The sequence below is a fragment of the Corvus cornix genome, chromosome 17 (genome assembly GCF_000738735.6).
Source record: "Corvus cornix cornix isolate S_Up_H32 chromosome 17, ASM73873v5, whole genome shotgun sequence".
Taxonomy (NCBI): Eukaryota; Metazoa; Chordata; class Aves; order Passeriformes; family Corvidae; genus Corvus; species Corvus cornix.
The window spans coordinates 10228169-10241207 of NC_046346.1; the positions used below are offsets into that span (position 1 = coordinate 10228169).

At 51.7% G+C, this 13039-nt stretch overlaps 1 protein-coding gene across 7 annotated transcripts in view; it reads left to right on the forward strand.

The window, feature by feature from the left end:
- The window catches only part of ZNF618 (zinc finger protein 618), a 132396-nt gene extending 123420 nt beyond the window's left edge, over nt 1-8976 (forward strand). For all 7 annotated transcript variants that reach the window (XM_039561822.1, XM_039561823.1, XM_039561824.1 and 4 more), the window contains one exon: nt 685-8976. In XM_039561822.1, the coding sequence (XP_039417756.1) occupies nt 685-2198 (1514 nt within the window). In that variant the 3' untranslated portion in view covers nt 2199-8976. The remainder of the gene's footprint in view (nt 1-684) is intronic.
- The last annotated feature ends 4063 nt before the right edge of the window (nt 8977-13039 follow it).

Sequence of the window (13039 nt, forward strand, 5' to 3'; positions counted from 1 at the left end):
CGAATTGTGTTTGATTTCATCCTTAATTCGTGTCCTGCCCGGCAGAGCAGAGCACCCCTTCCCACTACAGGAGTGCAACAAAGAACCCCGGGGTGGTTGGAAAGGTTTGTGAGGAGGATGCATTTGGTAATTCCTGAAAGAAGGTAACTTCTGATCCAAGGTCAGACTTCCTGGCCTGGAGTTAAAAAACTAATCCAGGCATCGTGCTGTGACATAGGCACAGGCTGCCCAGAGCAGCTGTGACTGCCCCTGGATCCCTGGCAGTGTCCAAGGCCAGGTTGGACGGGGCTTGGAGCAGCCTGGGACAGTGGGAGGTGCCCCTGCCCATGGCAGGGGTGGAACTGGATGGGTTTTAAGGTCCCTTCCAACCCAATCCATTCCATGATTCTGTGATTTGCTGTCCATCTTTCCACCTGGGCTGAGCTGTGACCATCCCCACACCAGGGACAGGATGCAGATCAGCTCCCTGCTGCTCTGAGCAAGAGCAGGGCCTGTCTCTGGAGGTTCCTCTGTCCGGAAACCTTGGGGGAACAACTCCAAGGTTGGGGTTGTCTCTTCCATCATCTGGGCTTGTTCTGCCTCTTTGGGGGTCTCTGAGAATTGTTTTGTGCCTTGCCCCCAGCTCTCTCCTGCTGCAGAGGTGCTGATCTGGTCCTTTCTGTGCCCGCTTGTGTTTCCCTGCAGCGTCGGCCAGCGGTTCCGTGGGGAACAGCGCGATCCCGGAGAAGGAGCGGCAGAACATCGCCGAGAGGCTGCTGCGGGTGATGTGCACCGACCTCGGGGCGCTCAGTGTGGTCAGCGGCAAGGAGTTCATCAAGCTGGCGCAGACGCTGGTGGACAGCGGCGCTCGCTACGGTGCCTTCTCCGTCACCGAGATCCTGGGCAACTTCAACACCCTGGCTCTGAAGCACCTGCCTCGGATGTACAACCAGGTGAAGGTGAAAGTCACCTGCGCCCTGGGCAGCAACGCCTGCCTCGGCATCGGGGTCACCTGCCACTCGCAGAGCGTCGGCCCCGACTCCTGCTACATCCTCACCGCCTACCAGGTGGAAGGCAACCACATCAAGAGCTACGTCCTGGGCATTAAGGGTGTAGACCTTCGAGACAATGGTGATTTTATCCACCACTGGGTGCAGAACGTGCTGTCGGAGTTTGTGATGTCAGAGATCAGGACGGTGTACGTGACAGACTGCAAGGTCAACTCCTCGGCGTTCTCCAAGGCGGGCATGTGCCTGCGCTGCTCGGCCTGTGCCTTGAACTCGGTGGTGCAGAGCGTGCTCAACAAGAGAACACTACAGGCTCGCAACATGCACGAGGTGATCGAGCTCCTGAATGTCTGTGAAGACCTGGCAGGGTCCACGGGCCTCTCAAAGGAGACCTTTGGCTCCCTGGAAGAGACCTCCCCGCCACCCTGCTGGAACTCGGTCACCGACTCCCTGCTGCTCGTCCACGAGCGCTACGAGCAGATCTGCGAGTTCTACAGCAGGGCCAAGAAGATGAACCTCATCCAAAACCTGAACAAACACCTGCTCAGCAACCTGGCAGCCATCCTGGCGCCGGTGAAACAGGCCGTGATCGAGCTGAGCAACGAGAGCCGGCCCACGCTGCAGCTGGTGCTGCCCACCTACGTCAAACTGGAGAAACTGTTCACTTCCAAAGCCAACGATGCTGGCGTGGTCAGCAAACTCTGTCACCTCTTCTTGGAGGCGCTGAAGGAGAACTTCAAAGTTCACTCGGCACACAAGGTAGCCATGATCTTGGACCCTCAGCAGAAGCTGCGGCCCGTCCCGCCCTACCAGCATGAAGAGATCATTGGCAAGGTCTGCGAGCTGATCAATGAGGTGAAAGAGTCCTGGGCAGAAGAAACAGAATTTGAACCTTCAACCAAGAAGCCTCGTGCAGCAGGGGAGGCCACAGCAGCTCAGGAAGAAGATTGGTTCGGGAAAAATGAAGTCTATGATTATTTGCAAGAACCTCTCTTCCAGGCCACCCCTGACCTGTTTCAGTACTGGTCGTGTGTTACCCAAAAGCATACAAAACTAGCCAAGCTGGCCTTTTGGCTCTTAGCAGTGCCTGCTGTGGGTGCCAGGAGCGAATGTGTAAATATGTGTGAGCAGGCGCTCTTGATCAAAAGGAGGCGGCTACTCAGTCCAGAAGACATGAACAAACTCATGTTTTTGAAGTCCAACATGCTTTAAGACTGTCTTTAATTAAAACAAAACTTTAAAACACTGTTCCAAACAAAGAAAAAGAAATTTAAGTTCTAAACACTGTGGACCTCATTATGAATGCCCCTGGAAACCAAGTGCTTTTTTATATATATATAAAAATATAAATATATATAAAATTAAGTTTGAAAGGAAAGCTGAGCACGGGAGAGAGACAGCCCTCTGCCAGGAACGTGCTGCTTTCCATAGATAGTGTGTGGACTTGACAGACTTTCTAATGTTTTCAAGTGGGCAGACGAATGGGAGGCTGATGTTCTAAAGTCTTCAGGCAGCTGAGATCTAAAGTGACTTGAAGTTTCTTTTGTTTCTCCTCCACCCCACCTTTCCTCTTGTCCCCTGGGCCATCTTGCCATGGATAATCAGACTCCATTGACCAGTTCTGCACTGGACTTTGCTCCTTTGAATAACTGTACACCTTGAGGGCACTTGGCTGCAGCCTTCTTGGCACGGTGCACGAATCAGGGCAGCTGTGTTCCATCAACACCGGTATCTTTAGAAATCAGGAAGGGAGGCTTTAAGGTTTTTGATTTTTAATTTTATTTTTAATCTTTACATATCCTTTTTTATCCAAAAACCAAAAGTTCTCCTCTGTCTCTACTCCCAGTTTTGAGTTTGACATGGCAGCAAGTGATTATAAGTTTGATTTCAAACTGAGAGAAATGGTTCATGGCAGAAGCTGTCAGTAGTTGTTACGTTTCTTGGCTTTGTATTTTTTTACAGCAGAACTTCTTTTCTGAACTCCCGGTGTTAATTAGCTTTTCTGTGAATTTTGTACATCAGGTGTTCTCAAACTTGTTCTAGAGTAGCCTATTTGCAGTTAAATAATATTCTTATGGGAACCACAGCAGTTGTTTATGTGGCAAAGCCTAGAAACCAGGAAAAGCAAATGGTAACAGCACAGGTGGCTATGGGCCACCAGTGAGCTCGCCAGGTCTGCCAGAGAACCCTCATACCTAAAGTTTTTTGTTAAAAAGTGTCTCAGTGACACACAAACCACCCTTCCCAAGGCCAAGGGCAAACCAAGGTGTATGATTTTTCAGGGGAACAAAGCTCACCAGTTTTGTCAAACTGGGGTTTGAAGGAAGCTTAGAGAAGTGCATGGGCTCAAAGATCCTTCTGAATGTAAGTGCTCCTGACTGAGTGCAAAGAATATCTTCCCATTTTTGTTTGGAATGGTTTCCTCTAGTGGCACGAATGTCTTTTTGATACCTACAGTGCATTACACTACTTGTTCTGTTGCTGACCTGTTCTGGCCAGGAAGGCCACGGGCCCCGAAACGTTCACACGTAACTGGCTCACCCCAAATGCAATTCGAGATCCCCATAACCCCAAACCATCTCAGTCACTCTGCTGTCCCCAAGGCCAGAGCTCCTGCAGGCACAGCTCCTGGGCTGCTGGACAGGCTTTGTCAGGTTTGGTGCCTCTTGGACAATTCCCAGCCTCTGGTGCCAAACTGTGCATTTTTCACCCCTGGGACTTGTCTCCTGGAGGAACACTGCAGCAAATTCTCGTTTTTTTCAGCCGTCTCTCCTGCTTCCAGGAGCTCTGGAGCTGCAGTCCCAGTGGCATGGGAGGGTCAGGAGGAGGGACTGGCCTGCTGGGAGCAGCTGGAGCCCCTCAGCAGCACTGAAGGGGAGTTTGCTGCTGGCTGAAAGTGCAGGGGGAGACTGGGGGCCCTCTCTGAAGTGCTGCTGCTGACCAGATGTTAAACCAGGATCCCACCTGCCCAGCTCTGCTGTAAGAGAAGGTGCAAGTTCCAAGACATGAGAGATAGCAAACCCAATCTCTCAGGCTTTGTGTGCAGATGCCTTGAACCTCACGGGCACTCCCTGATGCCTGCACTGCCACGGGACTCAGGGGCACAGTTTGCACGCTGGACCCTTCCCCACGCCAGGCTCATGAGGACAGACCTTGGCACCAGCTCTCTTGCCCTTTCCAGCCGCTTCAGCCTTCCATTGCCTTGAGGCTGGTGTTTGGGTTGACCTCTCAGCACTGTTACTGCCACCAGGCCAAAACCATTGTCTCCCCAAATGTTCAGTTTTTGCCTAAAGCACACAGCCTGCCACATGAACAGGAGCTGCCAAGGCAGAGGCTCTTGGACACCTGATTTCCCTGGCAGTGGCTGCTGGAGGGGTTGGTTGTGAGGCCAGCTTTCCTTCTTGCTGGTTTTGTTTTCTCCTGTACAAATCCTGCTTGCCCAGCCACCAGCTGGGCCCACGGCAGCACAGCAGTTTGCAGGGCAGGAGAAACACGTGACAAACAAAAATGAACCCTAAGTGAGATGTGTGCCCAACAGCAGGAAAACTTGGCTGGTGCATGTCCCCAAAGCAGGATTAGCTGTGGGCACAGAGGGCACCACACAGCTCAGCTGATGGTGCAGGGATCAGGATTGGCAGTTCCTTCTCCTAATGGCACATCACACCTTTTTGTGTGGTTCACCTGAGAGCTCTGTGATGCTCAGGGGAACGTGCAAAGCCCTTGCATTCCTTTGGAAAGACAGCTCCAACCCCCAGCCCTCCTTTGCTAAGGGACACGTAGATGATTTCTGTGGGGTTTGCAAACTCGGGCTCGTCTTGTCTGTGCAAGGCATTGAGGGTGGGAAGTGGGCAAGGTAGAGTTAGCCCAGCTGTAAGTCCCTGGAACTGAGAATGGGGTAAACTGCAGGGAACTGTGCCCAGCAGTGAGCAGGACTGTGGTGCAGAGTCAGGACATGCAGGCAGGAAGGGCGCAGCACCCCTACCTCCCATCCCACCTCCCCTTTTCCTTCTCACACTGTGGGTTTGGCACCAGACTTGGGGTTTTCTTGTGGTGCTGACCAAAGAGAGGGATGGACTGGCCCTCTCCCCCATCCCAAAAACTGCCCCTCCAAGGCAACTTCGGTTGTAGTTGCACTAATGATGGATGTTAAGCAGTGATGTCGGGTAGATGAGATTCTCCCAAAGACTTAAAAACTCAACAGCTGGAAAAGCAAGAGAAAACCTGAAGGCCTAAAATGGAGCATTCTCAGAAGTGGGTGAGGAGAGGAGCTGCTTGGGCAGCCCCTTCTCCAGAGACTCGGTGGAAGAAGGTGCAGCTTTTCCTGACTCTGGAACACGGCTGCAGGTGCTCAGCTCAGAGGAGCTGTTCCTGCTGGGTCTGCTCTCTTTCTCTGGTCACTTAGGCTTCAGTAAAAGCAGAGAAGCACATCCGTAGCACATGTATTTACCTTAAATGCCAAGCTTTTGCTCCTCTTCCTCCTTCCGTCTTCAAGGCTTGAATTCACATTCTAAGGAGCAAAAATACTTGACCATGGTCTGAAATTGGGAAGTTCTTGTTTGCCAGGTTGCTCCAACCCCAGCTGCTCTGTTCCTGCTCTGTGGAGCAGCAGGGCTGTTGTAGGAGCACTGCTGGTCCTGGGGTGGGAGACTGCACAGGAGAGGCTCTGAGTTTGGCCAGGGCTGTTGTGAGGTTCTGCTCTCTTCCAGCTGGGGGGAGAAGTCCTCAGAACTGGGATCACCCTCTGGTGGGTCATGTTGGGAATTTGCCTTCTGCTTGTTGTTTTCCTTTAATCTCCCATGTGAAATGTGCCAGGATGCAGAAATGGTGTGTGGCCTCCAGGCATTTACCTGTTCCTGCTGCTGACTTTGCAGACTTCTCTGACTCCACAATTTGCTTTGGGAGCGTTCTGACCTGCAGGTGGGGAACAAGCACCACCAGGTGAACTCTAAGAGGGAAGGGCCTGTCTGAATGTCCTTGTTGCTGAAGAGAGTGGGATAGAGGCAGAGCTCTTCAGGAGGTTGTTTCTGTGTGGGTGCAGCAGCCAGGTCAGGAAGGATTTGTCTCCTGTGTCTCTCAGTAGGCAGTGGTTGTGGTTGTGTTTGGCTTGCAGGATGGACTTGGTGTCTCACACCTGGGTCGAGTTGAGGTGGAGGTGAACTTCCCTTTCTGTCCAAGCTCTCTGTCTGTGCTAAGGAAACTGCTTTGGCTGGATTTGAACTGGTGCAATCTGCAAAACTTTCTGTGAAAGCTGACTGTGGGCTCAGGTTTTGTCTAACTCAGTTGTTCATTCATTGCTGGTTAAGCCAGTTTAACCTTGAGCTGAACTGGTTTAAGCGTCCACACAAACCACCTGCACTGGTTTATCTGTGCTTGCTGGGCAGAGGTGATGTCCAGCAGCAGCTCAGGGAGTCATGGCCCTCATGTGAATTTAGCAAATGAATTTGCAGCAGATGCTCTCAAAACTTGGGAATGACTGAAAATAGAGGGGAAACACTTCTAGAAATGGCTTGAGCTCTAAATGGTGGCGTTGGAGTGTTCAGTGAGATGGCTCAGGTGAGTTGGGTGGTTTTTCTCCAACTGGCTGCAATAACCCAGAAAGTTTAGCATGGGAAGGAATTACCAAAAACGTTTGTGTTGGTGGCCGAGTCTGCTCAGAGGGGCCAGTTCCACTGTGGCCATGGTGAGCACAGGACAGGGGACTGGACCCTCCTGCTGCTCCCACAGTGTCCTGGGCATTTCTAGGCAGCAACATGTTACCAGTGAACCAAAAGGCATTAAAAGAGCAGCCAGGAAGGTGTTGCAAGGCTGGGAGTGCTGCTCTGTGCTGAGGAAAGGCTTGGATCTCTGCACCTCTCTGGCTGAGGGAGAGGCAGGAGCTCCTGTGAGCATTCACACAGGAAGGGACGAGTTGTTCCCTATGGAGTAGTGAGGAGTAATGGGGGGAAAATAAAAAAGATACTAAAGGCAGATTCTGGGAAACCTCTTCGAGGGGAGAACTCTGTTCCTCTGGGAGGAGGGGAATGTGTTTTGAGCCCTGTCATTGAAGACGAGGCTGCAGAGTGGAGCTCACTCCATGAGACATGAGGCTGGGCCTTGCCAAGAGAACAGGAACTGGGTGTAGAGGTGGGAAGTGCCAGGTTCCTGCCCAGAACCCTCCAGGCGGGTTCACAGAACCTTTTCCTCCCCATCCTCCCACCCCTCACCAGCACCAAGCCCTTCCCAGCTCTCAGTATATCCATTAGCTGGGTTCCATCCCGGAGGGAGGCAGCACAGGGGGAACCGCCAGTCGAGGAGCAAATGTCCTGCCAGGCCTTACCCTGCCGAGATGGGGGAGAGTGTTCAATGTTTTGCTGCTTCTGCTGAGCTTTTGCTGTGCTACACCGTGATCTCGGGTCCGTGGGATCCCTTGGGAATGCCCAGAACCGCTGGCCGAGCCCCGTGCCCCGTGTCAGATGTGAAGCTGTCACTGTAGCAATAAGAACTCCCTGTTCCCGTGTGTGGGGCCTGTCCCCGTGCCACGGCTCCGTCACCTCCCTGGGGCTCCGGGAAGCGTCCCTGAGCAAAGCGCGGGGCCCAGCTCAGCCCCGTGTGGGACAGGCCTGGGGACAGTCTGCTTACGCTAGGCCAGAAATGGTGAACCAATGACAGTGGGTTGCCCTGAAATTTAATTTTATCTCTTGAATGTTTGTGGGATTTCTGTTTAATTTCGGGTTTAGTTTGGCTGCTTAGTTAAGGTTTGTTTCCTGTTAAGAGTCCTTTGTTTGTAACTCGACGGGAGAGTTTTGCTCACATAGACAACGGTGTATCCATAGACCCTGAGGGGTTCCTCATCCTTAGGCAGCTGAGTTGGAATTCTTAGCTCCTGAAACAAGGAATGATGACTGGCAGGATTTTCTGTAGCATCCCGGACAGCGGGACCTGGGTGAGCAGCTCAGCCTTAACGATGGGAATATTGTAGGGTGGAGCTGGTGAGCACAGATGTGTCCAACCCTTGCTTTTTACAACCAAAGTCCCTTAAAAAGACACTTCCAGCCTCACTGGCCTTGAATCCTTGTTCTCACCTCACGGGGGTTCTCGTGGAGTCTCCACAGTGTCTGTGGATAGGCTGGGGTTGTTTTTTCCAGCAAGCTGCAGGGTGGGAGAGGGAATAACTTTTCCCCTTGCTGTGTAGAAGGATCTTCCCACTCAAGGAGGGAGAAGTGTTCTGGAAGGAGCAGCAGTCTTAGGAGCTGTTTTCCATGGTCCCTTGAAACTTACTGGTACTTTAATACTCCTTTTTTTGAATCCTTTAAAGGCAAGCTGGTAGTGGATGAGCTGCACAGTGGTGACAGGTGACAGCCCAGGCTGTCAGTGGGGGGAACGCTCTGCCCAGGCCGTGAGGATTGTGGTCCACGCCGTAGCCAGACAGTGTCATGGTGACAACCAAACATCGGGAGGTCCTTGTTGGCAGCCAGTCTGAAAAGAGAAGCTGTTCCTCGCTCGTACGTTCCATTTCCCAAACCTCCTCCTGGGAGCTGAATTCTTGTTTCATCAGGCAAAGGATTTAATGTTCTCCTGGCCCTCCTGGCCCTCCCTGCCCTCAGTAACTCGTGTGCATTTCCTTCCTTTCTGTAGATGCAGATGTTCTAGGCAATACCACAGAGCACCCGCGCTGCGAGTGCGACCATGTCATCTTAAAAAATACAAAAAAAATATACAAAAAATATACAAAAAATATCTTTTTTAGGCCAGAGTTTTCTACAGGTATTAATGAATATTTTTCTTAATCCTTATAAGTTTTATGTGTTTAATATTTCTTAATACCGGTAGCATTAATTTATACTTTTGTAGCAACACAATATTTTTATAAACCGCCACCGCTGGCTTTGTCTTCATAACGGGAAACGTGCGGGCAGCTGGCCCCGCGCTGTACCATGTACTGTATTTAAAAGGTTATCTAATGTCACACTTGCTGTGTTAATAAACAAAACAAAACCTGTTTGAAGTCTCATGTATTGTTGGTGTGGATCAAATGACTCACTAGAGAGCAATATTGCACGGGGTTGAGTTGCTGATTTTCATTGTGATATGCGAACGCTTGAGGCCAACTCAAGTTCTGAGGTTTTTGGTTTTGTTTTTTTTTTTCTTTTAGGATTTTGTTTTGGTTTTGTTCTGGGTTTTTTTTTTCAGCTAAATAAATTCAGTGCTGTTTGAAACTTAGACTGACGTCAAATTAAAAGGATTATTAAAGAAAAAAAAATCAAGGTGTTTAAATGTTGCTGTTTTTACAAGTCTGTTGCTGTCTGAATGGAAATATTCCACGAGAGAGGAGGAATAGTTCCACTTAGCTTCCAAAGGGGCCGAGCGCTCCAGGCCAGAGCTCGGTTATTTGGAAATACCTTAGAGACATGTTTCTGCAACATTCTTTTCAGAATTGATGCCAAGGCAGAAGACAAACTGTAACTGTAAGAAAGCATCCGTTGCTTGAGGATTTTCATGTCAGTGTTGTATTTATGGTTTTACAATAAAACAACCTTTAGGAAAAAAAAGTGTCTGGGGTTTTCTATATTTTCTGTATTTCAAGCTTGTGACTGGGACAGTGCTGATGTGCTGTCCCACAGGAGGGAAAACATCCATGGAAGTGACCTGGATCCCAGCAGTGGTGTCTGATGGATCCCACAGAATCACAGAATGGGTTGGGTTGGGAGGGACCTTAAAGCCCATCCAGTGCCAGCCCTGCCATGGGCAGGGACACCTCCCACTGTCCCAGGCTGCTCCAAGCCCCAATGTCCAGCCTGGCCTTGGGCACTGCCAGGGATCCAGGGGCAGCCCCAGCTGCTCTGGGCACCCTGTGCCAGGGCCTGCCCACCCTCCCAGGGAACAATTCCTTCCCAATCTCCCATCCAGCCCTGCCCTCTGGCAGTTCACAGCCCTATGAACTTGGCAGCAGGAGAACACCACAGCCCTTGGACACCCAGAGCTCTCCCTGGAGCATTTCCCAGAGCATCCTCTGTCCCACACTCAGCTGCCGGGGCCGTGAGCTGCTCCTGTCTCTCTGGGGGATGTTTGTGTGCAGCAAAAAGGCCCTGAACCCCTCGGTTTGGGGCTGTCCCTTGGGTTTGGGGTCACCCCACCAGGAGGTTTCGCCCAGCTGGGTGTTTGTGCTGGGCAGCCTGAACGCCAGTGCCAGGCTCTGCTCGGGGATCCTGCCTGCACCAGCAGATCCAGCTGGGATTGGTTTCACCCAGGGGAACAGAGGCTTTAGGGCGCTGGGTGGGCACTGGGCTCCTCCCCAGGACAAGGCCCTTGGCAGCTGCTCGTGGTGAGAGCCCAAAGGGGCACAGGGATCTGGGCTCAGAAGCCTGACTGCACCAGGCACGGGGGGTCACAGGGACGTGCTGGTCAGGGGGCACTGGGAATTAGGACTGGGACTTGCTGATGCTCTCTGGAGCTCCAGGACCCACCTCCAAATGAACCAGAAACCACCAAAGAGGTGATGGAGGCAGCAGCTGTTGGTTCTCCATGGCACATTTGCCAGCCTGAGGGTGATTATGAAGATTAACAGCAGAGTAACTGTGCGTTCCCACTCGGGTGATCGATGAGCTGCGACGCCTCCTGACGCTGAGTGCTGCAGTGCTTGGGGAATCTTTTTTTAAATTGCATCAGTTGTAAGTCACAGCAAATTAACAGATTCTATTTAAGTACCCAGAACATCTGTTCTCCACTCGAGGAGCTGACGTGGGGAACATGTGCTGTGTGCTCCATGTGCGGCACAAGGGGTGTTCCTGGGTCAGAGCTGTGCCAGCAGCAGTGGGGACCCTGCCCTGGGCATGGTTAACTGGGAGAGATGCCCCTGAACTGGGCTCCAGGAGAGCACCCAGGCGTGGGAGTGCCCCAGTGGGGAGGGAGCTCCCAACCTGCAGGTGCTCTGTCTGCTCAGGGGACACCCACTCCTGGTGGTCTGGCACTGCCTGGGCACTGCCCATGTGGGGAGGGACTGACCCCCTGGCAGTGGTACCAGGGCAGAGCATCCTGTTCACCCCCAGGCAGGGTCCTGTTCGCCCAAGGGCAGACAGAAACTGGTTACAAGAGGCGGCTCCAAGGCTGATGCTGGCACGAAGGGTCAGCTCATCCTGAGGGGTCACCTCATCCTGGACTGTCTTTGTGGGAAGATTCCTGTGGCACAGACCCGTGGTGGCGCTTTTCCAGCTTTCAGGGTGCTGAAGGAGGACAGCAGCTACAAAGGGCACAGCAGAGAGTTTGCTTCAATCAGATTTATTTCAATTGGGTGCTTTGCATAAGTTTTTAAAGGAACAAGTCTGGCTTGGCTGCTCTGCTGCCTTTTAACCTTCAAACAACTGAATGGATCTATCAATGGATCCTCCTCCAGGTTCATTGAGCTAAAAGGAGCTGATTTTAGTTCTAGATGAGAGAGTAAGAGCCATCACTGCCTCTCAAGTTCAAGTAATTCTCTGTTATAACATTGTAGGATCGTGTGTTGCTCATTCTTTCCAGAGAAATTAATTTTGGCATTTGTATTTACCCGATGTCAGAAAATGCAGCTTCTGCAGGATTGGGAGGCTGTTGCCTTCATTTTTTTTTTTTTCCTAATGTGGAAATAAGCACCAAGGAGAGCCATTGGTTCTTGCTCAGCCTCACACTGACGTGTGGGAGGTGGAATGAGGGGAGAAGTGAAGTTTCTCCTTCAGTCAGTGAACATCAGAGGGGGCAGGAGGAGCCCATCACTGCCATTCCTGAGTGACAGAACCTGGGGCTTCGGCGGGGATGAATCCCACTGAATCTTAAAGAGGGTTTCAAGTGCCCCCACGCAGACAGGGAATGTCAGAATCATTCAGGTAGGAACAGACCTTTAATGCCATCGAGTCCAACCAGCTCCACCCAGGCACCACTGCCCCACGTCCCCAGGTGCCACATCCACAGGGCTTTAAAACCCCTCCGGGGATGGGGACTCCACCCCTTCCCTGGGCAGCTGTGCCAGGCCCTGGTCACCCTCTCAGTGAAGAAATTTTCCCAATGTCCACCCTGAGCCTCCCCTGGCCCGGCCTGAGGCCGTTCCCTCTCCTCCTGTCCCTGTTCCCTGCGAGCAGAGCCCGACCCCCCGGCTGCCCCCTCCTGTCAGGGACTTGTGCAGAGCCACAAGGTCCCCCCTGAGCCTCCTTTGCTCCAGGCTGAGCCCCTTTCCCAGCTCCCTCAGCCGCTCCTGGGGCTCCAGCCCCTTCCCCAGCTCCCCCCAGCCCCATGCTGGGCTCTGGGGCTCTGCCTGGGTCTGGGTCTCTGCAAACCCCGTGCTGGAGGTGCTGCTCATCCCAGCTCCCCAAAATCCCTCCCCAACAAAGTGCCCTTGGTGAGCACAGAGAGGTTTTGAATCCCCCTGACCCCTTCGGGTGGGTGGGAGCAGGGCAGGTGGCTGCAGTTCCGTTCCTTTGATACCCCTGGATAATGAGGACTCCAAATTCGGCCATTTCAGATGAAATCACACATATTGGCAATGCTTGTGTATGTCCAGAATATTCTCTCTCATTTTCTGGTGAAACACATCATTGCTCAGTACTCGGAACCAAATTTTCATTTGAATGCAGCTCCTGACCGAGTATGGGAATCAAATACAGCAATAATATTTTTTTCTGAAAATAACACACAGAGAGAAAAAGAAATTGCTGTTTGGTGAGATCTAAAAATTGTTCTTCTTACCCACAGAGATGGAATGTTTCTTTCACTTGGGGAGAAATCATGTGTTTAGTACAAAGTCTGACGTGTGCTGCCAATCAATGAACGCTTCATTGCTGTCCCATCGAACCAAACACAGTGAAGTTGAACTTCCCAGGACAATAACTGAGAAACACAAGCCAAAGCAAAACTCAAGGTAAATGGGTTGGTCATTTAAGCTAATTAGTGCAGCCAGATCAAGTCATTGCTCCATGTGAACTTTAGGATATTTTTCCTGCACAGTCAAAGCAAACCCTCTCTAAACAGTGGGGGGATGTGAGGAGCTTTCCTGAATCCCAACCAAAAGTTCCCTTCCAGCCTTAAAAGGAGAATAAAATTCCCATTGA